We start from the raw sequence: 27,537 nt of genomic DNA, 5'->3' as shown, positions 1-27,537 counted from the left end.
AGGGACCTTAAATCTTGCATCACCCACCCCATTTATTTTATAGATGAGGAAGATGAAGCCCACAGAGGTTACGTAAATAGCGCACTGTCACATCCACAGTAAGTGGCAGTCAGACTTGTAGCTCAGTCCTCTGACCTCTTCCCACTGTGGTACAATTAGATGACCTTTGAAACTTATTGTTCTTTTCATTTACAATGATGTTGTCATTGTGCATGTTGTTTTCCTCCTTGAAATACTGAGGTAAATATATAATACTTTATAATCTTTAGAAACTCTCATACATATAATCTTTTTTCGATCCAGACAGCAACCCTTTGAGATAGGTAGGACCTGCAGGCTTACAAGTTCCAAGGCACAGGTGAGCAATGAGGTTCCCTGAGGTAGTAACTTGCCCAAGGTCACTAGCCAGGAGTAAGTCCAGTTCCAAAGTACTCTCACTTTGGTTCAGTCTCTTGGTTGAAAAGATCAGCAAGATCTCATGCTGTGAAACATGGAATCAGAAGCATCGGAGAGCAGCACATGACCCAAAGTAAAAATATTGCTGCTGTCATTTGTCAGGCTTCGAGGGAATGTGTAAGTTGAGGAAGCCAAGCTAGTAAAGGCCTAGAATAGTATATATTCTTAATAGAATTTAAAGTTGGGAGGGACATTGAAATACAGTCCCTTCCCTTGATAAAGAGTGATACTGAGATCCAGAGAGGGTCGGTGACTTGTCCTGGGTCACTCAATCACTCAACAAGCATTTCTTGAGCGTTTACTTTGTGCCAGGACTTTGCATTCTAATGAGGGATATAATATGTTAGGGTTAGAAAGAAGTTAGGGAATAGATAGCAGGTAACCTTAGAGAGTTTCACAAGTCTTTAGGGGTGTAGAAGTAAGATTTCAATGTAGACGCCCTGACTCCAAATCCATTGTTTGATGTCAAAAGTCTCAGCTGGTCAGGTGTTTCTTATCCACTCTGAAAGTGACACACAATCACCTCTTTGGTATCAGGAGGCAGTGATGAGTTGCATATCCTTTTTTTTTTCTTTTGCTTTAAGGATATAGTTTTTCAAAAGCCTCTAATTTTAACTAAGCCGCTTAATGAACCTCATTTTCAATTAACTGCCCATTTGCCTGATCTTTCCCTCCCCAAGTCCTTTGGAAATAGAGAGAAAATACTATGCCAACATTCCTTGGGTGTTTACATAAGCAGTATGGTTTGCTAAGAGCTGGAAGCTGACCTCAGATGTCAATAACCCCATTCAGGCATGTAAGCAATGTATATTTGACTCCACCTGGAAAATGAGCCAATGGTGTGGTGCCCTCCCACCCACTTTGTTGGAGAAATATTCCTCTTTGGTCAACACAGGAAAAGCTCCATGCCTTATTAATGTCTAGCACTCAGGGTGTGCCTTTGCGCAATGTGATTGCAGTCATGTCTGATGGAGTGGGAACTTCATTTTGAGCACATATTGCCAAATGCAAAGTTCTAGGAAATGCAGTGGGTAGGCAGAGGCAGAAATCAAACATTCAAGGAGTTTCCATTCTACACAGTAGTGGATTCCTATGCCCAGCAAGCAGACTAGGGACCTCAGTTTTTTCTTTGCCCTTGACCTTAGACAAGGCAAATTGGTCAAATGCAGACAAAGCTCCTGACTTTTCAGCAAAACCAAACTGTTCACTCCTTTCAATATTCCTCTTGACAAATAGAAAAAAGAACCCATTTTCTGGGAAATGAAATTGTAGTATGTCAGCAGTTAATGGTTGTGTGGGTGAAGATTTTGAGGCACTCTGAGTGAACTTTTAAAATTATAATTTATCTACTAAAGGAGGACTGAAAAACTGAAGATTGATCAACTAGTGATGAGTTTGGTTATTTTAAATGAATTTTTTAAAACATGAACACTAACAGCAAGTAAATTTGTCAGGACCTTCTGTAGAATAGGGATAGATTTAGTGTAGGAAGAGGTAAAGGTAGACAGACCATGAAAGGCTATGGAAAATCAAGTCTTAAGAAATCCTACAAGAAAAAAGAACTTAATGGATGGACCCATTTGCATCTTTGTTAAAGTTACTGAATATATTTCTACCCTGTTGTCATTACTGTGTAGGGGTTAACTTACCTTCGGGTTTTAAAATTTTTTTTTCACATAAATATTTTCATGTTTATAATGACACAGTTCTTATACCTGTCACCTTAAATAAATCTGTAGTATTCTAAGTATTGGTTAAGAACCTCTTTGGGCTCAAGACAGGACTTGATAGCTTCTTGGTCTGTGCAAAGCAATGTGTCACAGTGGATTGAGGGCTGTCTCTGAAGTTTAAGGCCTTCACTGGTGTCTCTTCCAACTCTAGTGCTGATCATCCCTTGAATCCTAACTCTGATATTTATCTGAGTAACCTTAGACAAATCACTTAACCTTTCTGGACCCAAGTTTCTTCATCAGTAACATAAAGGGGATGGACTAGATGACCTCTGAAGGCCCTCTCAGCCCTATCTCTGGGAGCCCATGACACTTTGCCTCTTGTTGAGACTTTCTTTAATCCTTGATCACAAGCCAACTCTGATATAGAATAGAATGGGGTGTTGTGGCGTATGGCAGCTGGTGAATCTGAGGAGACACCACAGGATAAACCAAACTGTTTATTATTTTGGGGATTTCTGTCTTACAGGCCAAGAACAAGGAGACGGGTGAGCTGGCTGCTGCCAAAGTCATTGAAACCAAGAGTGAGGAGGAGTTGGAAGATTATATAGTGGAGATAGAAATCCTGGCTACATGTGACCACCCCTACATAGTGAAGCTGCTGGGGGCCTTTTACCATGATGGGAAGTTGTGGGTAAGAGTTTTCTACTTATTGCCTTTTCCTGCAGGCCAGTCCTTGGTATTGGAAGGTCCTTGCAGACACAATGGAAGAGCTTCAGGGGATCACAGAACTGGCCACGAATAGCCAACTCAGATATATCCCACTGACGGAATGCAATGTGGTACCAAAGGAAGTACATACATTCAAGAACCAAGAAGTAGGATGAAAATTAATTGCTTGATGTGTAATCTGCATATGGAGGTGGAGGTCCAATGGAGAAAGAACTGACTTCGGGGTCAGGAGGACCTAGATTTAAATCTTGCTTCTGTCACTTAATATATATGTGACCTTGTTCAAGTCACTTGGTCTCAGTTTCCTCATCTGAAAAATAAATGGTTAGAACTAGATGGTTTCTAAGGTTCCTTCCATTTCTAAGTCTATTATCAGGTGATCTTTTGAACATTCCTCAGGATGTCTTGCATTATAACCTAAAGAAAAAGGGATTGGGTGGAGATGAGGAATGGAGGTGGGGCTCAGCTTTTGAGATAGTTTGAGGAAGACCCTCCAAAAGTCATGACATACAAGTGACTGGAAGACTGAAGGAGGATTATGCCCTGGAGGTCAAGATCAGACAGGATGTTGAGGAGAAGATACAGAAAGATCAAGGAGGGTGAGAATGCAGAAATGACTTTTGCATTAGGGACGATCTTGGCACCCTTAGCAAATTTGTTTTTAGTGGAGAACTGGAAGCAGATGCCAATGTGGAAAGGATTGGGAGGAAGTCAGCAGTCTAGTTAACAGTTCTGTCTATAGTTACTGGTAGAGGGAAGGATTCCAGAGGAATAATGTTAATGTCTGTTATAACAATGTATCCAAGGAACAGGCTTTTGGGGAAAAGTTTACAGTAATATTTGCCTCTTATATTTTTAATTTTGAGATTTAAAACTATTACATTTAATGTAACACTTGAAATTAATTCTCTAATATATACATTCTCAAGCAACATGCCTAGATTTTGACATAAGGGTATAATCGAACATATATCAATGCTTATCTGTCCCCAGTGGCTAAACTCCGTGTTCTCAGTATGACCCAGTATGGCCCAGAACACAGCTATTTTACATGTGATATTTTCTGACTTTGGTTGAAATGACGTAATAGCTGAAAAGGATCAAAGAATTGCCCCTAGAAAGATAGATGTTCTTTGGGATGGGAACTTTCTTGTTCAACTTTCCCTCTAAATTTTTTTTTTTTTTTTACAAAACACCCCTTGGTACTGTCTCTTCAGCGCACGCGCACACACACACACACACACACACACAGAGCAAGTGACTAGTAGGCACTTTCCCTTGAACCACCATGTGGAAGTTAGCCAAAAACCACGAGATCAAGCTTTTCTTCTGGAACCTGTAATCTTAGTAAAATCCTCCTGGTGATTTCTTATCATCACTTCTGCTTTTTTTTAATGTCAAAAACTTCAAGTTTAAAAAAATTTCCCCAAAGACACCCAAGCCCTCAAATGAATAAATGGAAGAAGGTCTTAGCTGATCCTTTGAGTTTCCTTTGGGTCTTTTCTTTCTTCCTTTCTTTCAAAGGGTCTGGATGTATTCTCTGGGGGAAGATCTTCATGACTTCGATTCCTTTTAGGTTTGTTCTTCCACAACCAAACTACAGGGATGGTGATTAAATTAGACACGAGATACAAACAGAGGTTAGGAGGATTCAGAGTATGAGTTCTTAATCTTTTCTGTCATGGATTCCCTCTTTGTCAGTCTGCTGAAGTCTATGGACCCCCCTCCTAGAGCATTGTTTTTAAAAATATAAAATAAGATACATAAGATTACAAAGGAAGCTAGTTATGTTGAAAACAAATTGTAATTTTTTCCTATCTTAGTTCACAGACCTGTAGGAATTCATCAGCCTCAGAATTAAGAACCTCAGGTGCAGAGAAATACATGCATATTAAATGAAAACATTTTTGAGGGATACTCATAACATTTTTAGGTTGATTTCAAGAAAGGAACATGCCCAGAAATAGAATTTGGGTTTGAATGGGACTATAGTGTGATCCAAGATGGTAGTTTTTATGGTCTTTTGAATTTGAAGGTGAAGAAAATCCTGATTTTCCATAATATCTTACTCACCAAGAAAATATCTAACCCAAAGATGGAGTAACCATCAAAACCAAAGAGAGATGTGTAAAGTTTGGGTAAATAAAAATGATTTTAAAAGTCTCCCTCCACTCCCATTCCAACCCTATTGCACTTCAGCATTGGTCTTATTGTGGACCTAAGATTTACCTAAGATTTCCATCTCAACAAATCCAGCAATTGAAATATTGATTCATTGTCCAGTGATCTAAGGATTTTTGGCTTCTCCTATTTCTCCACACCATTTCTTACCCATGGGCTTTTCTCTCCATTTTTGGACCTTCCTGGGAGAAGCATGATTGAAGACGCTCTATTGGAAGCAACTTTGACTCTATCCTTTCCTTCACCTACTACATCTTCTCAGCCTCCAAGTTCTTGTGATCTTTTTTGGAAATCTTACCCTCATTTTTTCTTCCTTTCCATTTCCACTGCCACCAGTTTAGACTGGGCCCTTATCATCTCATTTCCATGTTGCTGCAATAGTCTCCTGTTTCTCCTCCCTTCAGTCAGTCCTGTATGCTGCTGCCCAGTTAATTATCCTAAGGCACAATTCTGATCTTGTTGGTCTTTCACTTAAGAAATTGTCTATGGCTCCCCATTGATTACAGGATGAAGTACAAAGTCCTTGTATCCAAGGCCTTTCACAATCTGTCCCCAACTTATTCCCATGGCCTTATCTCCCACCATGACTGTATCTGAATCCTCCACTATAGCTAAACTCTTTTTCTCTTTGTTCCTTAGTTCTCCTGAGCTTATTGTCAATTACACTTTGTCTATGTTATTCCTTCTGTTTGACATGTCCACTCTGTTTATAAGGATGATAATAGTTCACATTTCAATAACACCTTGAGGCATATAAATTGCTTTATAAACCTTTGTCCAGAGCTTAGTGCAGTCTCTGGCATATAGTAGGCATTTAATAAATTTTCATTGACTGACTTGGTTGCAGAATCCTACCCATTTTTCAAGGCCCTACCCAAATTATACCTCTCCATGAAGTATTACTCAGTGTACTCTCCCATTGGCACTCCAGTTCTCTCCCTATCCTTTTCTCCCTTTCTACTCTAATCCCCTCAACCCTTCCCCTTTTTTCCCTTTTATTTCCCTTTTTCTCCAACAGTGAAATCCTACCTAATGTTGGATTTTTATTCTATGTGTGCATGATTATGTCTATACCCACTTATAGTTATTTCATGTGTGTGTCTTATCTCTCCAAATATATTTAAGTTCCTAGAGGGTGAGGCTGGGTCTTATATTCTTATCAACTCTAAGATTTTGGAATCCTAGATTTTGTTTTCCCCATGACCTAGTGATTTTTGTAGTACTTTGGACACAGTAGGGACCCAATAAATACTTGTGAACAAATGAGCTCAGAGAGCAGATGGTTGTGAATTTTGGGGGAAAGTCCTTCAGTATTAGCAACACTTATTATCAATTATTACTGAAATTATTTGGGGGACATTATTGGCAGGAAGGGATGACTCTGATTTCCATTTTTTGGACTTTGGATACAAACATTTTGAAAAGAGGAAATGTTGATCCAGGTCAAACTGCAATCCTGACCTATGATTCAGGAGGGCAGGGCATACATGGACTGTGAAGTCCTGGTGATCATACAGGATAGTTCCTTGCTCACTTCAGGTTCTTATTCTGACATATAATTTTATAGACATTATGTAGTATTCTCATATTATAGTGATGCTCAAGTGATTTGCCCACAGTCACCTACCTATCTTAGTGGCAGAACTGAGGCTAAAATTTAGGCTTTCCAGCTCTCCGTGCAACAAGGGCTCTTGGCTCCAAACTATGTTTTGCCCAGTATGTTCAGATCAGGAAACCGGAATTGTAAACCACTTAAGTAGATTTAAAAAGAGGTAAGGCTGCAATGCATTTCAGGCATGTAGAACAAGCTGTACAAAGGCGTGCAGAAGCGGGATGGAAGGTACCAAGTAATAAGCAGGCCAATATGGCTAGAATGTAAAGGAAGTGAAGGAGAGCCAGGAAAGGCGAGAAGCCCTGCATTCAAGTGCAGGATTGAGTCCCTGGGAAATGGAGTTCCCTTATGTAGAACCTTATAAAAATAATGATAATAGTAATAATAATAACTGACATTTTATATAGCACTTCGAGGTTTACAAAGTGTTTTACATAGGTTATTTCATCTGATCATCACAACAACTGAGACAGGTGCTGTTTTTATCTCAGTTTTACAAATGAGGAAACTGAGGCTGAGAGAGTTTAGATGGCATGCCCAGGGCCACACAGCTGGGAAATGTCTAAAGTAGAATTTGAACTCAGGTCTTCATGGCTTGAGGTGGCCGATTGGATAGAATGCAGGGCCTGGAGTCAGGAAGACTCATCTTCCCAAGTTTAAATCTGGCCTCAGATGCTAACTAGCTGTGTGACCCTGGGCAAGTCAGCTTCCCCTATTTGCCTCAGTTTCCTCATCTGTAAAATGAGCTGGAAAAGAAAATGGCAAACCATTCCAATATCTTTGCCAAGAAAACCCCAGATGAGGTCAGGAAGACTTGGACATGACGAAAAATGAACAGAAAGATGTTGTTAATTGGGGGAGGGAAGCTGAAGTGATACTAATTCCACCTTCTCATTGAAATATCTACCAGTCAGAATTGTCTTACCCTTAAACGTAAATTGTTTTAATCTTGTCTATAAAAAAGCTCAGTGTACTAATAAACTACTTTTATTTTATTTCCTGGGTTTGCCTTAATTGCCCAGGGTGAGGCCCGAACTAGGAGTTGCTTTTACCACCTAGCTGCCTCGTAAAATCACAGGTCCTTCAAAAAAATTATACAAGAAGTTAAAAAAAAGTTCTATGGGGATAATTTTTAGTTGTTTTGCATACCCTTGATGAGCAATATTTGCTCTCAAATGTCCCATCTCTAAGCATCAGGAGGACAGGAAGGTTTATGTTTGGGTAACAATTTATAGGCTGCCCTTCCCCAGAAAGTCATCGAGGGTGGAGACACTTTAATGTGGACACCCACTTACTGAAGACTGGGCAGAGGCAGATTGGGCCTGTGACTTTCCACAAGGGTGACAGCATCCAGGTTGTTTTTGGACAGGAGTACATTGTGTCCTTATCCCTCCCACTTTTCTTCTACGTTTGCCTTAATGATAATAATAGTTTACACTCAAAGGTGCTCAATGTTAGATAAGCCTGTTCAGTTTCCAAAACATATTATATATATTTTCTCATTGGATCGATGAAGCAAGCTTCTGAGATAGGTCAGGCAGCTGTTATATGAGCCCGTTTTACCGATGAGAAAGCTGAATCACCCAGTGGCTAAGTAAACTCACTGCAGGCCACAGCTCTGTGGTTTGTGCTCTGAGAGTCTCAAACCTGATCTCCTGCTTCAAGCCCCACCTTACCCCCTCCTTCACCATCCTATCACATTGCCTTTCTAAACAGCCGGCCAAGTTTCTGGTCCCATTAAGTTCTTCCTTGTCTTAGAAATTCCTGGGGATCGTTTCAACTGACCCAAAGAGTCCTGCTTTTTTCTCTTTAATTAATGGGAAAGATGAACTCATTTTACTTACTCCAGCTTTTTCCCCTCAAAGGTTTTCCAAAATCCTAATGGGAGGGGTGGGTGTGGAGGAAGAGGGGAGTGGTGGGTGCTGGGACTGCTGAGCTGAATGGTCACATTGTTTGATGAGGGGCACTGAGATCTGGGAGCAAATTCTCTTGACTCCACCTACAGAATACTCCAGATAAGCAGCTGACATTTTAATGTTTACTGTTTAGCACTGGCTCTATGGACTTCCTACCACAAATGGGTCTTGATTGAGTAACTAGAAACCTCTTCCTTATCTGCTGGCTGGATGGCTGGGTAGGGGGTGGGGTGGTAAGATAGACAATCATTGGAAGGTTGGGGTCTTTTGCCCATGGCAGAGTGCTTACTTTGGGTGTTTCAGTGGTTTTTGTGCCTGGGTTTAGAATAAAAATTCAGGGTTCTGTCCAGCTTTCAGTGCCATAGAATGTTGGGCATGAAATCTTAGAGCTTCCTTTGGTACCTTATTTTACAGAGGAGTAGACTGAGACCCTGGAGTATTTGTGTGTCAGGAGGCCAGGCTCTCTGGGCTTCCTATGAAGATCATCAGGCTTTCACTCTCTCTTCTTCCCTTTTATCCCTGTGCTAGTGAAATTATTTATAGGAAAGTGCTTTGAAATAAACAAAATGCTAAATGAGTGTGAGATCATATTATCGACAGTCATAATTTTTCACTAATTCAACATACCTTTATGGAGCACCTGCTGGAAATGCAAAACACTTCCACCAGAATATGAAGTGAATGTAACCTGTAACCTGTTCACTCATGAGTGAACCCAGAGCTGGGGGCTATTGATATAGCATTTGGGGAGGGGGAAATGGGTTGAATCATAGAATCTCAGAGTGTTAGCGCACAAGGGTGTCTTGGAGAATATCTGCTTCAAACTCCTTCATTTTAGAGAGCAGGAACCTATAGACCAAAGAGAGGAAGTTACTTAATCAAGGTCACATACTCTCTTGGGCTGTTGCCATGGTTTCTTGTGGTTGGTGGTGTTACATTTAATATCATAAGTGTGTTTGTGGAAATTTTTTTTCTTGTTTTTTAAGTTTAAAATAAATAAAAAGTTTACACCAAAAAAAAATATAGATTCAAAGCAGAGAGCAAAAGCTGGATTGCCTGCACCATGGGAAGGCCTTCTGGGTGATGTGAGGAAAACCTTGCAGAGAGTGGCTTATCCGTCCCTACATATTCTTTGTCCCTGTTGTCTACAGGCCATAAAAGTTAACTGCAGAGTCTCGAATGTGACCCTGCTGTTTCTCTTATCTAGGTGGGGCCACCCTGGCCACCCTTATCTTCCTATGAGCAAGCACGCTTGGTATGTGTGTGCTCAGGTGGGTTTGTTTGGCAGTGTTAGTAGGGGAAGAAATGACACTAAGGTTCATTCTTCTCTCTGTCCTGTGGTATTGGAGCAGGAAAAGAGGTCTTTTTCGGGTATTTAAGGGGCTTTTTAAAGGGCCCTTCCTTTCTTTTCCTTCTATAGAATTCATGTAATGTTAGTGTTGGAGAACTGGAGGGGGCCTTAGAACGTGGAATATCAGAGTTGGAAGGGGTCCTGGAATAAAGAATATGGACCCTTAGGGGAAGAAGGGTTGTCCCATATGCCTGAAAGACACTATCTTTCCTCATCTGTATCCACTCAACCCCTCTTTTTCTTTCAAGACTGAGTTTTAGTGGCTACTTGCTTCCTTAGGGCCTTTTTTGATTCTCTGTTTCTCTGCCCACCCCCCCATCCAAACACAAAATACTGATTTCTTTCCTCAGTTTCGTTGATTGTAGATTTAGAGTTAGATGGGGACCTTAATGGCTGGGTAACTCCAGCCCCTCGTTTTTATTTTCTTTTACTTAACATTATATATTTTTTTCTCAATTAACAGGCTTTATTTTCTCTCTCCCTCTTTCCCTCATGAGAAAAAAAAACCCCAAAACCCTTGTAATAAATATGCATAGTCAAGCAAAATAAATTCCTATATTGACTGTGTCTGAAAATGTGTGTCTTATTCTGCATTTTTAGTATATTATCAATCTGTCAGGAAATGGGTAACATCCTTCACTATTGGTCCTCTTAGAATCATGACTGGTCATTGTGTTGGTCAGAATTCTTATTTGTTTTTATGATGTTCTTTCACTCTGCATCAGTTTACATGACACTTCCTAGGTTCCTCAGAAGCTGTACCCTCCACTATTCCTAATGGCACAATGGTATCCCATTATATTCACATACCATACTTCAGCCATTCGTTGGGTATCCCTTTAGTTTTTGCCACCACAAAAAGAACTGCTATCAGCATTTTTGTGCCTAAAAATTCTTTTCCTCTTTCTTTGTTCTCATTCATGCATGGGCCTGGTAATGGTGTTGCTGACCCAAGGAGTAAGCCCAATCTAATAACTTTTGGGGCAAAGAAACTTAGGTACAGTGTGGTAAAGGACTCACGGCAAGGACCCACACTTTGCAAGACGCTCGTAGGAGGGCTGGGATGTTCTTTAAGTATCTTTTTTAGGATGTCTTCTTTGCCCCTGTCACACTCTGTGTCTTGTGTATTGCACTCATTTATATATTCTTTAATTAGAAGACTATCAGCCCTTTGAGGTAGAGGCTATGTAATTGTTTTAATGTGTCCCCAGTTTAGTAGTATGTACTTAATAAGTGACTGTTGCATTGAATCAGATATAATCTAGGCCAACTCTTTCATTTTATAGATAATGAACCTGATGCTCAATCAGGTTAAAAGATTTGTCCAAGGATCCTGATGGTGCAATCAGGCAGCTAGGTGGCACGGTGAATAGAGTGCCGGACTTGGGGTCAGGAAGACTCATCTTCCTGAGTTCAAATTGAGCCTCAGACATTTACTAGCAGTGTGACCCTGGGCAAGTCACCTACCCCTGTTTGTCTCAGTTTCTTCATCTGTCAAATGAGCTGGAGAAGGAAATGGCAAACCACTCCAGTGTCTTTGCCAAGAAAACCCCAAATGGGATCATGAAGAGTCAGACACAACTGAAAAATGACTGAACATTGATGGTAAAGCATATATACCCATTCTGGGTTGAGAAGGAATGATGAGTATAATTTCAAAAGAGAGTGAGGTTCATTCACTTCTGCCTTAAATTGGAGAGGAAAATGACAAGTCCTGTCCATCCAGGATTGCACTTGCGATTAGGACCACAGAGTTTGAGGTTCATTTGTCATCTGCTCACTTGATCTCCTGCTCAAACGATGTAGAGGCAGCATAGGGTAGAGCATAGAGGGCTTCACTTGGAGTCAGGTAAACCTAGGTTCAAATTCAACCTCAGATGACTCTTTTAGCACCTGGGGGAGGTACCAGTCCCTTTAGGTTCGTACCAAATACTGACTTGTTCATAAACCTACCAGCAGCTACAGGAGGAGCTGATAGACTTTGCAAAGCCTGTGGACTTGCATGTTCAATATTTAGAAATAAGTCACTTAACCCTTGTCAGTCTCAGCATCCTCATATGTAAAAAGGAGGCGTGTATATTTTAATGGCACCTCTTATGCAAGATTGTTTTGAGGAGCAAGTGAAGTAATATATGCAGAAGACTTGGCAAAACTTAAAGTACTGTGTAAGTATGAGCTGCTGTTACTATCATCGGTGTTATTAATCTTATCCTCTTCCTTTTCGATGATGTTTAGACAGAAGTGGTCCTGGGATATCACTCTATGACTTATTCTTTTATATTTAATATTTGAGAAATTACTACACAAGGGGATAAAATAACAAACTGCCTTTAGCAAGGTATTAACGGTGGGCTAAGTGACCCAGAGGATAGTGCATAGGAAGTTGTTGTTCAGTCATGTCTGACTCTGTGAACTCCTTTTACAGATGAAGAAATTGAGGCAAATAGGGTTAAGTGACTTGCCCAGGATCACACAGCTAGTAAGTGTCAGCAGTCAGACTTGAACTGAGGTCTTCCTGACTTTAGGCTTGGTGCTGTGTTCACTGTACCACCTAGCTGCCTCTAACTGTCAGGAAGCCCTGAATTTCAATGCAGCCTCAGACACTTATTAACTTTGTGATGCTGGGCAAGTCACTTAATTTCTGTCTGCCTTGGTTTCTTTATCTGTAAAATGGAGGTAATACCACCAACCTCCCAGAGCTGTTGTGAGAATAAAATGAAATATTTGTAAAGTACTTTGAAAACTTTAAAGTGCCTTAAAAATGCTGGTCATTATTATTATTGTTATTAATAAATAATAAGATAATGATAATAGATACATGTTTGGTGTGAGGAAAGGGGCTGAAAAGTGATCAAATTTGTGAGCAGGAGAACTCTATTTTGGAAAAGTATCTTTTTTCCCAGAAGACTCTGGAAATTAGTGCATTCAATCTGGGGAACATTAAAAGTTGCACACAGCCCAGCATCAGGGCTAGAAGGTCAGTGGGAAAGAAGACAAGGTTAGGGCCTGGGGAGCTGGGGGAGGAGGAGGAGACCAAGACCTTGAATTCTTTGTAGTGACTTTTGGGCTGGTGAATATGGTGAGAATGGATTTTAGGACCACTTGCTTAAATGAATATTTTGAGGTCCTGGAATGAATAATATTTAGGACTTTGACTTTTTTGTGCTATTGACGTTAAAAGTCAGAATGATCATGGGAAAATGGTGCCTTTTCTCATTGCCAAAAAAAAGCTCTATTAGAAAAATATGTATCTTGAATTTAGGGGTTTTATTAAAAGAGAATAAAAAGATATGTTTTAATAAAGAGCAAAATTCACATGGTATAATGAAAAGGCCATAGTGTCACCCAGGTCTGGGTTAACCTTTTGACTCTGCTGCTTTCTGTGTGACCTTGGACAGCTGACTGAATTTCTCTGGGTCCCAGTTTCTTTATTTGTGGGGGGAAAAAAGATGGGGTGTGACTACTAGGTCTAACTTTCTATGAGTCTCTGGCAACATGTTACTTAACTTTTGGTTTCTCTTGGCTAAATATGGAACCAAGCACATTGTAAGCATTTTTAATGGAACTTCAGAGATAAAAACTACTCTGTGGGGATTGGCTTCACCTGGTTCAGAGATAGATTCCACTAATGACATTTCTTTGTGAGTAACTCAGCAAGGAATTTACTCTTGCCCTATCCCAATCCTATTTGAAAATCTGTGAGCTTGCATTACTGGTATCATATGAGGGAATCAGTCAGATATCCTCTAGGTCTCAGTGTCCTTCACTGTAAAATGATGGGGTTGGACTAGATGACTCCAGATCTGGAATTCTTGATTCCTAATGGTGTGTTCTGTTCCTTCTTGGTTCTCCGCTTTGAGGCTATCTCCATGGGTATTTCCAACTGCTTAGAATTTAGCCATGGGGGTAAAACCTGAGCTAGGCATCTAGGTGGTGCAGCAGATAGAGTGCTGGCTCTAGAGTCAGGAAGACTCCTCTTCCTGAGTTCATATCTGACCTCAGACCCTGCACAAGTCACTTAACCTTGTTTGCCTCGGTTTCCTCATCTGTGAAATGACCTGGAGAAGGAAATGGCAAACCACTCCAAGAAAACCCCAAATAGAGTCACAGAGAGTTAGAAGTGATTGAACAACACAAAAGCCTGACCTGACCCCCTTGTTTTGGTCTTGAACATAATGGACAAAATGAGTGACCTCACACCCTTTTGAAATCATGCTTATTGTGCCTTCTTAACCCATGGGGGATAAGTAGGAAGAAGTATTAGGCAGCATTGGAACCAGAGAAATCAGCGTGCTCAGGAAGAGAGACTTGACTGTTGGAGTTTACTCATTTATTTAGTGCTACAAGTTGGTGGGTGACCCGGACGGGAACTGTGGATGTAAAAGGAATTGGAGTTTTTTGTGGCTGATCAAGTCTTAGCCACTAGAAGGATTTCTCTGTTTCATCCCACCTTGCCCCTGTGGCCAGACTGGAGGCCTGGGTTGCCAGGCTTTTTATTTGCCCTGGACCTATAACCTGATTTCTGTGTTTCAGAGGAGGCTGTTAGTTCAGCACAGCACTTTTCTCAGATGGCCTCTATGTTCACTCTCTCATGCTTTACACTTAACAAGAGGTCTCTCAGAGGTCAAACAGCATAGTGGATGTCTCTCCAAGTCAAACAGGCCATTACTTCCTTCTCTGACTTGAGTACTGTCTTTGACCTAGCCAGGACATAACTGGATGCTTTCCTTCATTGTTTAAAGTACAAGAGAACTTTCTTGAATGTACTAGCTAGCAACTCCAGAGGCCCACGCCTTCTTCTATGTTCCTTGGGAAAATGGATTTGGAAGACCTTAATAGCAAGCAGGAAATCGAAAACAGGAGGAAAGAAGGAAAGGAGGGAGGAGAGATAGAAGAAGAGACAGAGACAGAGAGAGGGGGGCAGAAGGAGAGAGAGAGTTCATATAGTTTGGGATCTTTTTTCCTTTTGGGAGGGGGGTGGGACAAGGCAATTGGGATTTAGTGACTTGCCCAGGGTCACACAGCTTAATAAGTGTTGTGTCTGAGGCTAGATTTGAACTCTGGTCCTCCTGACTCCAGGGCAGGTGCTCTATCCACTGCTCATATAGCTGTTTCCCCTCCCCCTTCTTTTTTTCTAAACAAGAAAAAAGAGCCCCTTCTGTGAAGAACTGATGAGAAGCACTGAGTGGATTAATAAAAATAAATGAGGATGAGTATACTGTGGCAGGGAGCATGGGAGACTGAAAGCATGACATGTGTCCAGGGGGAATCAAGTAATTTGCTTTGCCTAGAAGACCAGGTAGGTGTGTGTGGGAGAGTAATGGGAGATTAAATTGGAAATATAGTTTGGAGAGAGATTGTGGAAGGTTTTGAAGAGCTTTTTGAACAGTTTTTATTCTATTTGATGGGCACTAAGGAGACTTGGAAGACTTAAAAATAGGGGAGTGACATGATCAAAGATGCATTTGAAGAAGATAAATCCGGCTGTGGTGGGTGGGTTGAATTGAAAAGACAGGGCAGCCAGTTACCCATATGCTGCCATGGTCCAGACACAAGATAATTGAGGCTTAACCCAGGACTGAGGTAGTGAGCATGGAATGAAAAGGAGGAGGGCTATTTGTGTGATCTTGCCAAGAACTTAGCACCGGATTGAATGTGGAGTGCGAGGAGAGAGGGAAGACTAAAAGATGAGGGGGAGATTTTGAGTCTGGGTGACTGGGAGAGAAACAATCCATGAATAGAAATAAGGAACTTGAGAGAAGGAGCTGATGGGGGAGGAAAGGGTAAGGAGGAAGAGATAGTTAATTTTTTTTTTTTAGCATGTTGGGTTTTAGGCACTGGTGCTTTTTATTTATTAGATAGCTATGTGACCTTGGGCAAGTCACTTCAGTTTTCTAGGCCTTACTAAAATAATAATAATAATTGCATATAAGAAATATTTATATAATGCTTTGAGGCTTACAAGGTACTTTATATACTTTATCTCACTTTTTCTTACAACAACCCTGTAAGGTAGTGGCTATTGTGATTTCCATTTTACAGATGAGAAAACTAAGGCTCACAGAGGTTTTGATTTGACCAATATGGCGCAACTAGTCAATGTAGGAGATAGGATTGGATCTCAGGTCTTCATGGCACCAGGTCCAGGAATCTATCTAATAATATCTAACATTTATTTAATGCTTTAAGGTTTGCAAAGCATTTTATAAATATTATTTTATTTTATCTGTACAGCATCTCTTGTAGGTAGTTCCTATTATTATCTCCATTTTACAGAGGAGACCGAGGTTATGTGACTTACCTGGAGTCACACAGCTTCTCTGACTCTCGGTTCAGTCCTTTATTTACTGTTCCATCTAGGTGTTTCTCTAACACTCATGTTCAAGTCATGGCCTCTGCTTTGGAGACTATTGACAGAGTGAATATCCTTCAAGTGCAAGGCTTGGATTCAGGAAAATCTGGGTTCCAATGTGACCTTTGATACTGGGCACAGCACTTAATCTCTCTGAGCCCTAGGTTCCTTCCATAGGATTTATCAGCTAAATCATAGACGAGTTGAGATCTGCATTGGTAGAAAAAGCTCTTTCATTAGGAGCTTCCTATAAGATGAAATCATTGCTTTTTCACATATATTTATTTCTTTCCATTATTGTGGAATGTGTTGTTTTCTTGGTTCTACTTACTTTGCCCCATCAGTTCCTATGAGGAATTCCAGCATGATGATAATCCATCACATTCATATGTCCCAGTTTGTTCCTTGGTTCCACTGTCCGTGGGTACCCACCTTGTTTCCACTTCCTTACTACCAAAAAAACCCAATAAAAGACCCTTGCATCAATACTTGGAATAGCACCACTTCCTAGTCCTGACAGGCAGCTTGTTTTCCTGGCATGTTCTAAATATTGGGATTCATCCACTCATTGGCTCAGGAAATCTTGCCTGATATGCTTATCCACATAGGGAATCAGGTGGCTTTAAGATGGAATGTTTGGGGCTAGTTTTGTCTCCTAAATGAGAAACATGCAGAGATTAATTTTTTCTAAATTCTTCTGGACTCATGATCTATCTAATTGCTTCTCAGTCTGTTGGCCACAGGGGCCATGGAGTTATTGCCAATGGATATGCAAAGCCATCTTTGAATTCATAAACAAATCTAGCTTCTGGAGGCTGAACAAATAATGATTCACCATTGTAGGTATTACTGTCTCATGTGCACAGATACTACTGTGATTAATAAATAGAAATCAATTTAAAAGCATTACTGCATTCATAGTAAATTTTTTGTCGTTGTGTATTTTCTTAGTCAAAGGATGCTAATAATCAACTTGTCATCACATGGAAGTCCTCAAGATATTCTGACATTAAAGGAGGTCCTCATACTCAGAGTATCAGAATAACTACCATTTGGCTCTTCAAAGTGTTGCTTTATGAGATTTGTGTTGCCAGTTGCCTTATATGAATGGATGTTTGGGTAGCAAAGTGGATAGACTTGGAGTCAGTAAGACCTAGGTTCTAATCCTGCCTCAGACACTTACTAGCTATGTGACCCTGGAAATCACCTAACCTTTCTAAGACTATTTCCTCCTTTATAAAATGGTATGAATAAAAATACCTGCCTCAGGATTATTATTGTAAGGATCAGATTAGATAATGTATATAAAGCAATTTGTAAACCTAAAGGACTATATAATTTCCTCCACCTCCTTCTTTCTGACTATTCTGTAAACTTCTTGGGGACAAGGACCTTGAGGATTCTTTGTATTTCTTTCAGTGCCAAATACTTATAGTAGGGGTTGAATGCATTCTTGTTGCATGAATAAACAAATGGGTCATAGAAGGTATTTAATAAGTGTCCATTTAGTTATCCTGAATGAAGAAAACAATGTATACATCTATTTCTTTGCTGAACCTAAAGAATGCTCTGCTTCTCTAACAAGGAAGAAATAGTGTGGGAGCAGGCAGGCTTCCTCCTTCATAAATGGAGAACTTGCCCTTTTCAACATGTCTCCCTCTTCTTTTGTTACCACCCTTAGTGAAGGGAGGCATGCATCCTTTTCAAGTGAGTTTGCACAAGCTGATTTTTCGTTTTTTTCTTTTTCTTCTGGGGGTAGTGGTTGTGGTTGTTGTGTTCGTCCTTAGTTTTTGAAGAGGACCATGACATCAGAGAAATGATGACATGACTTGCACTTGGCTTTGTTTTGAGTGAGGGAGGGCTGTGCAGGTCACCAACCTCACTTTCTCCTCCTGAGCCATCTGGGTTCAGTGACCAGATATTCTTCAGGATGACCGGAGATGACCTAGGATGCAATGGTGGACTTTAGCCTTTTAGGCTACAGCCTTTTCAAGCTGGCTAGGTAACTCAGCTCATCCTTTCTCTCAACCTACCCTTCTCCCCTTCCTTCTTCTCTTTAAAAGAAGGTAAATTTTGGTGGCCAGAAGCTGCTGAGTTAACTTGGGGTACACTAGCTAGATTTTTTCTTTCTCCTTCCTTCCTTCCTTCCTTCCCTCCCTCCCTTCCTTCCTTCCCTCCCTCCCTTCCTTCCTTCCCTCCCTTCCTTCCTTCCCTCCCTCCCTCCTTCCCTTCCTTCCTTCCCTCCTTCCCTTCCTCCCTCCCCTAAAACTTTAGATCCAGTGCACTCTGAAGCCCATGGATTGAACAATGGGTGGTATTGATGGATAGCACAAGAAACAGTTCTAGGCAATGGAAGAAACCTGCAAAGTAGCTTGTTTTTGTGTGTGTTGGATTGCTCCTGAGAGAGGTGGGAGTGATAGATGTCCCTGGGGAAGAGGCACACCAGGTTGATAGAAGCAGCCCAGTAAGTCCTAAGGTACTACATCATTATTACTTTCTAGTTGTCCAGAGTATGGAGGCTTCATTTTTAAAAAATCATTGATGTCTTTTGTTTTTGTATCACCTTCATTCCCAAATATACCCTTCCTACCTTCTCCCTAAACCAGTCCTTAAAAGAAAAAGTTAAAAAGAAACAAGTAAGGAAATTCAGCAATTTAGCCGACCTGCCAACTTAGTCTGACAGAGTATGCAGTGTTCTAGACCTAAAGCTCTACTCCCCGCTCTCGCTTCCACCACCCCTGCAAGGAAGAGAAGGTTGTACATTGTGTCTTCTTCAGGGCCAGGCTTGGTTATTATAATGACATCGGCTTCAGCTTCTTATTTTAAAAATTTTTCTTTCCATATGAATCAGTTTGCCATTGTTTTTCTGGTCCTATATACTGCCTTTTTGCATCATTTCAAGTGTCTTCGCATACTTCTCTGAATTCTTCTTATTCATCATGTCTGAGAGCACAATAATATTGTTACATTCATATGCCATGATATGTTTGTCCCTTGCCCAGTCAATGAGTATCTACTTTGTTTCCAGTTCTTTGTTACTACAAAAGGCGCTGCTATGAATATTTTGATGTATAGGAGACTTCTCTTTCTCTCTTTGACCTTTGGTCTATATAACTAGCAGGAAGATCCTTGAGTCAAAGGAATGGATGTTTTCATTCCTTTTTTTAAAACATAATTCAGACTTTCTGTCCAGAGTTGTTGGGCCCACTCACAGCCTGGTGACTCTTTATTTTTCTGCTTGGGCCTCCTGTTCACTTGGGATTCTGTTTGATTTTTCTACAGATCATGATTGAGTTTTGTCCTGGTGGAGCAGTGGATGCCATCATGTTAGGTAAGTCTCCCTCAGTCACTCTAAACATGTAAGGATACCTACAGTTGGAACTCTTAAGATATAAGCCAGAGGAAACATATGACCTACCTAAGGGATAGAATTCTTTATCTAGTCAGAGTAGCTCTGGTGTGAACTCAGCTGGCCAGGGGCCTCTCCACCAAGGGTTAATTCAGATAGTTGGATGTTGCCTTCTTCAGCACTGGGTTCCCTTTTAGGACTTTTGGAAGTATGGAGAGTGCTCAAAGCCCAGACTATGCTGTGTGGGGTAGTGGAAAGAGTATTGGATTTACATAACATAGCAAATAGAGTCCTGCACTTAGAGTTGGGAACACCTGAGTTCAAATCCTGCCCCAGACAAAGATGTGTGATCCTAGGCAAATTACAACCTCTGTGTCCCTCACTTTGCTCATAGAAATTGAGGTTAAAGCTAGATGCTTACAAAACAATATGAGAAGACGCCTACCCCAACTCCTTTGTGAAGGCAAGGGGTCCATATGTGTGGAACATTTCATGTGATGTATCATTTCAATATGTTGACCAATTTTGTTGAAATATTTTTATCTTCTTTGTTTTTTACTTTTTTAGAGAAACTCTTTGTTATAAAGGGTGACTCTTTGGGAGATGGAAAGGAAGGCGTATAGGGAGAGATACAGGTGATATAAAAGCAAAAGATATCAATAAAAACCTAATTGTAACAATTATTATCTGTTATTATAAAAATTATTATTATCTATATATTATTATCTGTTATCATGCTGCTGACTCACATGGATCCTGCTGTCCACCAAAACTACTCAGATTTCTTTTTCAGACAAACTGCTATATAACCCTTCTACCCCATCTTGTATTTGTAAAGTTAATTTTTTGAACTTGAGTGCAAGACTTTGTATTTCTTACCATTGAATTTTGTCTCTGATAAAATAGATCTTTCTAGATTCTAGCTGTCACGTATGTGACCTGGGACAAGTAACGTTAGCTCTCTGGGCCTCAGTTTCCTGAACCATAAAATAAAGGGTTTAATGATCAGCCTCAAAAAAAAAAATGAGAGTGGAATTGGACTTGTCCTCTGAAGTTTCTTTTAGCTCTAAATCTGGATCTTATGATTTGCCTTGAGATCCTGCTTCTGACAATTAAACATGTGTGACTCTGGGCGAGTCATTCAGCCTCTCTGGACCTCAGTGTCTTAGTCTGTAAAACAATTAGGTTGGACTCTATCACCTCTGAGATTTCTCCCAGCCCTAAATCTATGATCTAGACTAAGCAAAGGCTGACAGTTGGGTGGTTCTATCTTTGCACATTTCCTCCCCTTGTGTGTTTGTTGTCTCCTGTCAATTAGTCTCCTCCTGTATGTACCTTTTGTCTCATAATTATAGATTTGGGACTGAAAGGGACCCTAGAGGTTATCAGGTCCAGATGAAGATGAAGCGTCCCAAGCTCAGGGGAGTGGTTAAATGACTTGCCCAGGGTCATACAGCAAGTCATATTCGCTAGTGATAGTAATAGCATTTATATAGTACCTACTATAAGCCAGGCACTGTGCTACATGCTTTACACATATGATCTTATCCACCCTGGGAGGTAGGTACTGTTATTATCCTGACTTTACAGATTAGGAAAGTATGTCAGATAGAAATTAGGTGATTTGTTGAGAGTCACACAGCTAGTAAGTGTCTCAGGCATGAATCAAACCCAGATGTTTCTGGCTCCAAGTCCAGAAGTCTATCACTGCTGCATTTTATTTGGGTAGAAAGAGTTATGAAGACTATGGCTCACCTATTTCCCAGATAGAAGGATACAACAGTACAGTGATTGGAGGGTGTTTTGAAAAATGATAAAGTTCTTTTCAGATGCTAAGTGCTTTATTGTATGTTTATCCTTTACTAGGGTGAGTTCATGTTATAGCTTAACTTCATAAAAACTAGGAAAATGATAGGTGGCTTATCCCCCCCATTTTATAATCGGCAGAGTAACTAAGGAGCCTAAATACTTGACCAGGATTATGGGATGAAGTGATGGAGAATCAGATTAAAGATGGTCCACCCCTCTGTCCCTGCCCCAACTCCTTCCAATTTCAGAGGTCTGAGCCTGGCTCCCTAGACAGGGATGGGGGAGGACCAGGCTGTGAGAATGAAGCACTGGGCTGGAGCCAGGAAGGGACTCTGATGGAATTTGCAGTTGCAGGCTGAGAAGCCACACAGAGAGGGGGCCATATAAATAGAGACTAGGGGCAGTTCCCTGTGCCGAAGGCAGCTAGGGAGCTGGGGGGTGCTCCAAGGTTGTCATCTGGGGAAGCATTGTTTCCCAAACTTGGATGGGATATTTTGTGTGCACCTTTGGGGTTTGGCAGGAGGGAGGAGAGTGGTGCTGATTTAGTGCAAGGAGTCAGGACTTACAGGAGAGAAAGATTTTTGAAATGTTTTATAAAGAAGTTGGATAATAAGGCAAACTGTCCTGAAAAGGTCAGAGATAAGGGCAGGAAATTTATAGGTTATGATGTAGATGAGAGCTTGTGTGATACAGTAGAGAACACTAAATTTGAAGTGTGAGAACCTGGGTTTGGAACTTGGATTTGCCAGGTCCTACTTGGGTATCATTGGACAAGTCGCTGAATGCCTCTGGGCCTCTGTTTCCTCATCTGTAAAATGGAGGGAGAGTTGGGGTGACCTCTGAGGTCCCTTCCAACTCTGGATTATCTCTCTTCAGCAGAGCTCTTCTTAGGTAGCAAAATGGTGATCTCAGTGATGTCTTCTTGATCTCATGATGACTGGACTAGCCACGTCCTTTTACAATATATCTGTCAGTATCTTTGTCTTTTTAAAGAAAAATTGATGCATTTCATTTTCACATAACACTCGTTTCCAGATATGTCCCTCTCCCCTCCTTTATCAAGAGAGCCTTATTTTTTCTGAGGGAGGAAGGCAAGGTAGTTGGGGTTAAGTGACTTGCCCAAGGTCACACAGCTAGACAGTGTGAAGTGTCTGAGGTCAAATTTGAACTCAGGTCCTCCCAACACTAGGGGTGGTACTCTATTCACTGTCCCACCTAAGTGCTCCAAGAGAGCCTTTTATAACAAAGACTAGACAGAAAGAAACAACCCAACACAGTTTATAAGACCAAAGAACTTATCAACTATGTCTGAAATATATGCAGTCTTCCATACCCATAGTCCCTCACTTCTACAAAGAGAGGAGGGAGGTGTAGGTGCATAGGTTGCTCATTGTAATTAAATGTAGTCTTGTTTCTTTTTTAAAATTTTCATGTATCTTCTTATAGTCGTTGTGTATATGACCTTGGGGTCCTTGCCACAGCCAGAATGCAGGGGCTAGGTGGCCCTCAGACTGCCACTGTATAGCCATTTGTCAGTTCACATATAGAGCTTACGTCTTGGTAAAGACAGAGAATGCCTTCAAGTATCTGGATGTGTGTCTAACTTGGCTAGAGTGGGAAGGTCTAACTGTCCAGGATATGCAAAGATCCAGACAACTACTGGTCCATTTAAGGCTGCCTAATCCTTTGTTTGCTGATTTTTGCCCACAGAGTTGGATAGAGGGCTCACAGAGCCTCAGATCCAAGTAATCTGCCGTCAGATGCTTGAGGCCCTCACCTACTTACATAGTAAGAAGATCATCCACCGTGACCTGAAGGCGGGCAATGTGCTGATGACCTTGGATGGAGACATCAAGCTTGGTAAGGGCTTCTACCCAATATGGTGCAACAGTTTGGGTTAGGTGGGAGACATGCGTGGGATAGAACATGGAGGCAACTTTGGGCTCATCCAAATCAGCTTCATGGCATTTTACTGGGTTGCATTCCTACCATTGGAAGTAAACCTGCCCCACCTTGGAATGTCCTTCTCCAAAGTAGGTGCTAGAGTGATTATCAGTAGTAACTGTTGCTGATTCCCACCTAGCCTGATGTCTTTCTTTTTCTTGACCTCATTTAAAGGGGCCTTGTCCTGGCAACCTCTTAAACAGGCATATTCAATGAATGAGTGTTGCCTCACCCTTTGTAAGTACCTGCAAAGACGTTGGCCTAAAGGGCCCAAGGTCTCCCACTGCAAGTCATTTAACCCCAATTGCCTCATCCTGGGTCATCTCCAGTCATCCTGATGAATGTCTGGTCACTGGATTCAGATGGCTCTGGAGGAGAAGTGAGGCTGGTGACCTGCACAGCCCTCCCTCACTCAAAATAAAGTCACGTGCAAGTCATGTCATCATTTCTCTGATGGCATGGTCTTCTTCGGCAATGAAGGATGAACACACATTCAGTGGTAATATGATGCCTTGTTACACCCACAGTGCATTCACATGCAAACACATACATGTATATATGCATGTATATATACATCCACATGTGTATATATGCACATATATAAAACAATTAGCAAGTACATGTACATATTTGTGTGTTTTATATATGCTCAAATATATTTTCATATTTGTATATAAATATTAGTTCACATATTTATACATATACATCATCTATCTATATTTTATTTCCCCTACTATAGACTTTAAGCTCTGGAGGATAGAGATTGTATTTTTAATTTCTAGTTCTCTGTATCTCTGGAGTACTTAGCACACAGCAGGCCCACAGTCAATATTTGTTGATTGCCTGAAACTGAGTTTCTCTGGATAATCACATGGGTTTGAAGAAAAATATCAGCAGTTGGAAACAGGCTTGACCTGATCATTTGTTTGACTTCTGAGCAGAAGATTTATTGATATTGGTCATTGACCAGCTTATTGAAGTTAAAGGATCAGAAACTGGCAACCCATTCTGACTAAGGACCAGCTTGACACCATGCTGGATTTGAGGTTAATGGATATAACCTGGAGTTCTGTCTCTGTAGTCATGGGACCTTGGGCACATTACTTCACTGAGTTTCCAGATGGTTGTATTAATAATAATGATGATGATAATAGCCAGCATTTACATAGCACCTACTAGGCGCCACTCACCAAGCTATGTGCTTCACAAGTGTTATCTCATTTGATTCTCACAGGAACCCTGAGAGGTTATTATTTTTTTAAATTTATTTTCAGTGTTCCACAATCACTATCATAGAACCTAGGTTATTTCTTCCCCTCCCTCCCCCTCTTTCTACCCTCCCCTCCCCCCTCCCTCGCTGAGATATCATACAATTTTATATAGGTTCTACATATACATTACTATTAAATATATTTTCATCATATTCATGTTGTATAGAAGAATTAAAATGAATGGGAGAAGTCTTTTCACAAACCAAAACATAATACCAAAGAAAATGATCTGCTACAATCTGTGATTGAATTCCATAGTTCTTTCTCTGGATGTGGAAGGCATTTTGCCTTAAAAGACCATTGGGAATTTTTTAAGTCCTTGGATTGCAGTGCAGTTCTAATTCTACCAGAAAAAGGCCTTGTACACTGTGATTGTTGCTGTGTACAAAATTTCTCTGGGTTCTGTTCCTTTTATCAGATCATATAAGTCTTTCCAGGTCTCTGAGAGGTTATTATGATCCCCATTTTGCAGATGAGGAAACTGAGGCAAACAGAGATTAATTGACTTGCCCAAGGTCATATAACCAGTGTCTGAGGCTGGATTTGAACTCAGTCTTCCTCAGTCCAGGCCCAGCTGAGTCACCTAGCTACCCCTTTATTTAGATCAATAAATAATAACTTATTAAGCACTATTATTCCAAGTGTTTGAATAAAAAACAAAAACAGAAACAGTCCCTACTCTCTAGGTACTTATAATTGGTTGGGGAAAACAACATGTATAGAACAATACAAAAGAGTAGCAAGTAATTTGTTTTGGGGAGAGGAGTAGTTCTTGCAGCTCTGAGAATCAGGACAGTCTTCCTGAAGGAGGAGAGAGCACCTGAACTGAGCTGAGAACAAAGCTGGGCTTCTAAGAGCAGAATGCTGGGAAGGAGGCCACTCCAGGCGTGGAGAGAGGTGATCCTGTCAAAGGTGTTGATACACATGGAACAAGGATTACTGTGTATGAGGAATGCCAAATATGTGAAGGGGAGTAATGCATGGTAAGCCCAGAAAAAATGAGCCAGAACCAGATGGTGATGAGCTTTAACTGCCAATCAGAACAATTTGTATTTTATCCTGTCAGATCTACTAGAGCATGTTGAGGAGAAGAACATGAACAGACCCTTGCTTTAGATTTCACATATTGGAATCTATGTGGAGTTTGAAGTGGGAGGGACTTGAGGCATGGGACCCATGAAGAGGTGATTGCTAAAGCCCAGGCAAGAAGAAGGCTCTGAACTAGGGGGGTGGCCATGTGAGTAGAGAGGATATAATAGATGGGAGAGATGGGAAGCTTAATTCTCTTCTAGGTCTTGGTCCGTGATCTCATGATCCTATAGCTAGGACAACATGGAGCCATGTGGTCGTAGGAGCAGAAAAGAGGAAATGATGACTCTCTTGAACTCAAGGTCATGAAGATCAGGATGTGATTTGGGACTGAAGTAGGATGAGGACTCTAGACATGATGGGAAGGAGCAGTATCCTGGGGCTGGACTTACAGGGTGGTCAGAGCATCATTTGAGTTTGTTAGCACTTCACCAGGACTGAAGAAGGCTGTGCAGGAGCAGGACAAAGTAGGAATGGGCATCTGTGTGGGTCAGGGCAGAGCAGGGGTTAGAGAACGGTTCTGGGAAGTGAATCAATTAGGAATGAAAATATCGTATCCTTGGGAGAAGGAATAACCCTCTGTTATTCTTTAAAAAGTAAGGATTGGTATATCTTTGGAAAAACACAACAAAAATCCATTATAATTGTTTGCTATTGTCTTTGATGAGTATTGCCTACTATACCTACTATGTACCAGACATTAGGAACACACAGACAAAAATGAAAAAGCTCCTGCCTTCAGGGAGTTTACATTTTTATTATTTTTCCAGATTGTGATGAATCTGTGTGGACCATTGCTTATATCTTGCTGTAACTAGGTGACCGGCCCCCCTCCTTTTCTGGTCATATATCTGTCTGTTATCCTTCATGCAATTTTTCCTGAGCAGTTCATTTTGGGGAAATGTAGCAACCTATTCATACCAAGTATATAGCTCCCTATTGTTCTTGGCCTGAACTGCAATTTAAATTCTGTATATCGTGTGTATTCTGATGTACCTTGGATTATATCCTCTGCCTGTGTCTGTCAAAAACCAATTATATTTTGAGGAAAAAAAACATATGCATGTGGAAAGATAGTTAAGTACAAGATAGTATATGAGAAATGCCAGATGAGTAGGACAGTGAGCCCAAAGGATCCTGGAAGAGATGACATCTAGAGAAAGAGGGATCTGAGATGGACTTTCTAATATGGAATAGCCCATGGAATGAGTGTTCGTCTCTGTATTCTAAAAGCTAGTAATATTATAAAACATTTAGCATGAGGCCTTTAATCTGGAGTGTCTCTGTCTTCACCTTTTTTTTTACCCCACTGTTCTGAACACCAGCTGGAATTGTAGACAATGGTTGAGTCTTCAGCTTGCTGTTTTCAGCTCAAGGTCTATAAAAAGTATATTTGTTTCTAAGAGGCGACAACAAAACAAAAACTAAGTACTTTGCAGGATACAAGAGAGATGTATGACTGGTCTGCTTTCAGTGAGCCCCGGTAGTCTAGTCAGAGCATGTGTTCAGGAAATAGTACCCCCTAGTAAATGCTCAGGGACAGTTTTTTCTCTTATCTTTGTATCCCAGTACCTAGCACAATAGCTCACACTTGGTAGGTCCTTAACAAATACTTTGCTGAGTTGAATGATAATTGCGTAGAGTTATTTAGGGACCAGAATGGGTATTCGGTAGGAGCAATTGAAGCCCATAGACTGGAGAACATCAGTGTGGCGCTGGAATGGAGATAGGACATGAGATGTTGACTCTGTGTTGGTGTATGCTGTTTGTCTTGCCTACAGATCTTTTGAAGTTGCCTTTCCTCC

General features: G+C 40.8%; 1 protein-coding gene across 1 annotated transcript in view; it reads left to right on the top strand.

Annotated features, from left to right (window-relative positions):
• The window catches only part of STK10 (serine/threonine kinase 10), a 126,529-nt gene that overhangs the window by 29,203 nt on the left and 69,789 nt on the right, over positions 1–27,537 (top strand). Inside the window, exons 2-4 of the mRNA XM_072630964.1 lie at positions 2,656–2,820; positions 19,553–19,601; positions 23,139–23,288. Coding sequence (XP_072487065.1) covers positions 2,656–2,820; positions 19,553–19,601; positions 23,139–23,288 — 364 coding nt within the window. The remainder of the gene's footprint in view (positions 1–2,655; positions 2,821–19,552; positions 19,602–23,138; positions 23,289–27,537) is intronic.

Source organism: Notamacropus eugenii, chromosome 1 (genome assembly GCF_028372415.1).
Source record: "Notamacropus eugenii isolate mMacEug1 chromosome 1, mMacEug1.pri_v2, whole genome shotgun sequence".
In the NCBI taxonomy this organism is placed as follows: Eukaryota; Metazoa; Chordata; class Mammalia; order Diprotodontia; family Macropodidae; genus Notamacropus; species Notamacropus eugenii.
Note: the sequence above shows the minus strand (reverse complement) of the source record. Positions and strands in the feature narration are given on the sequence as shown.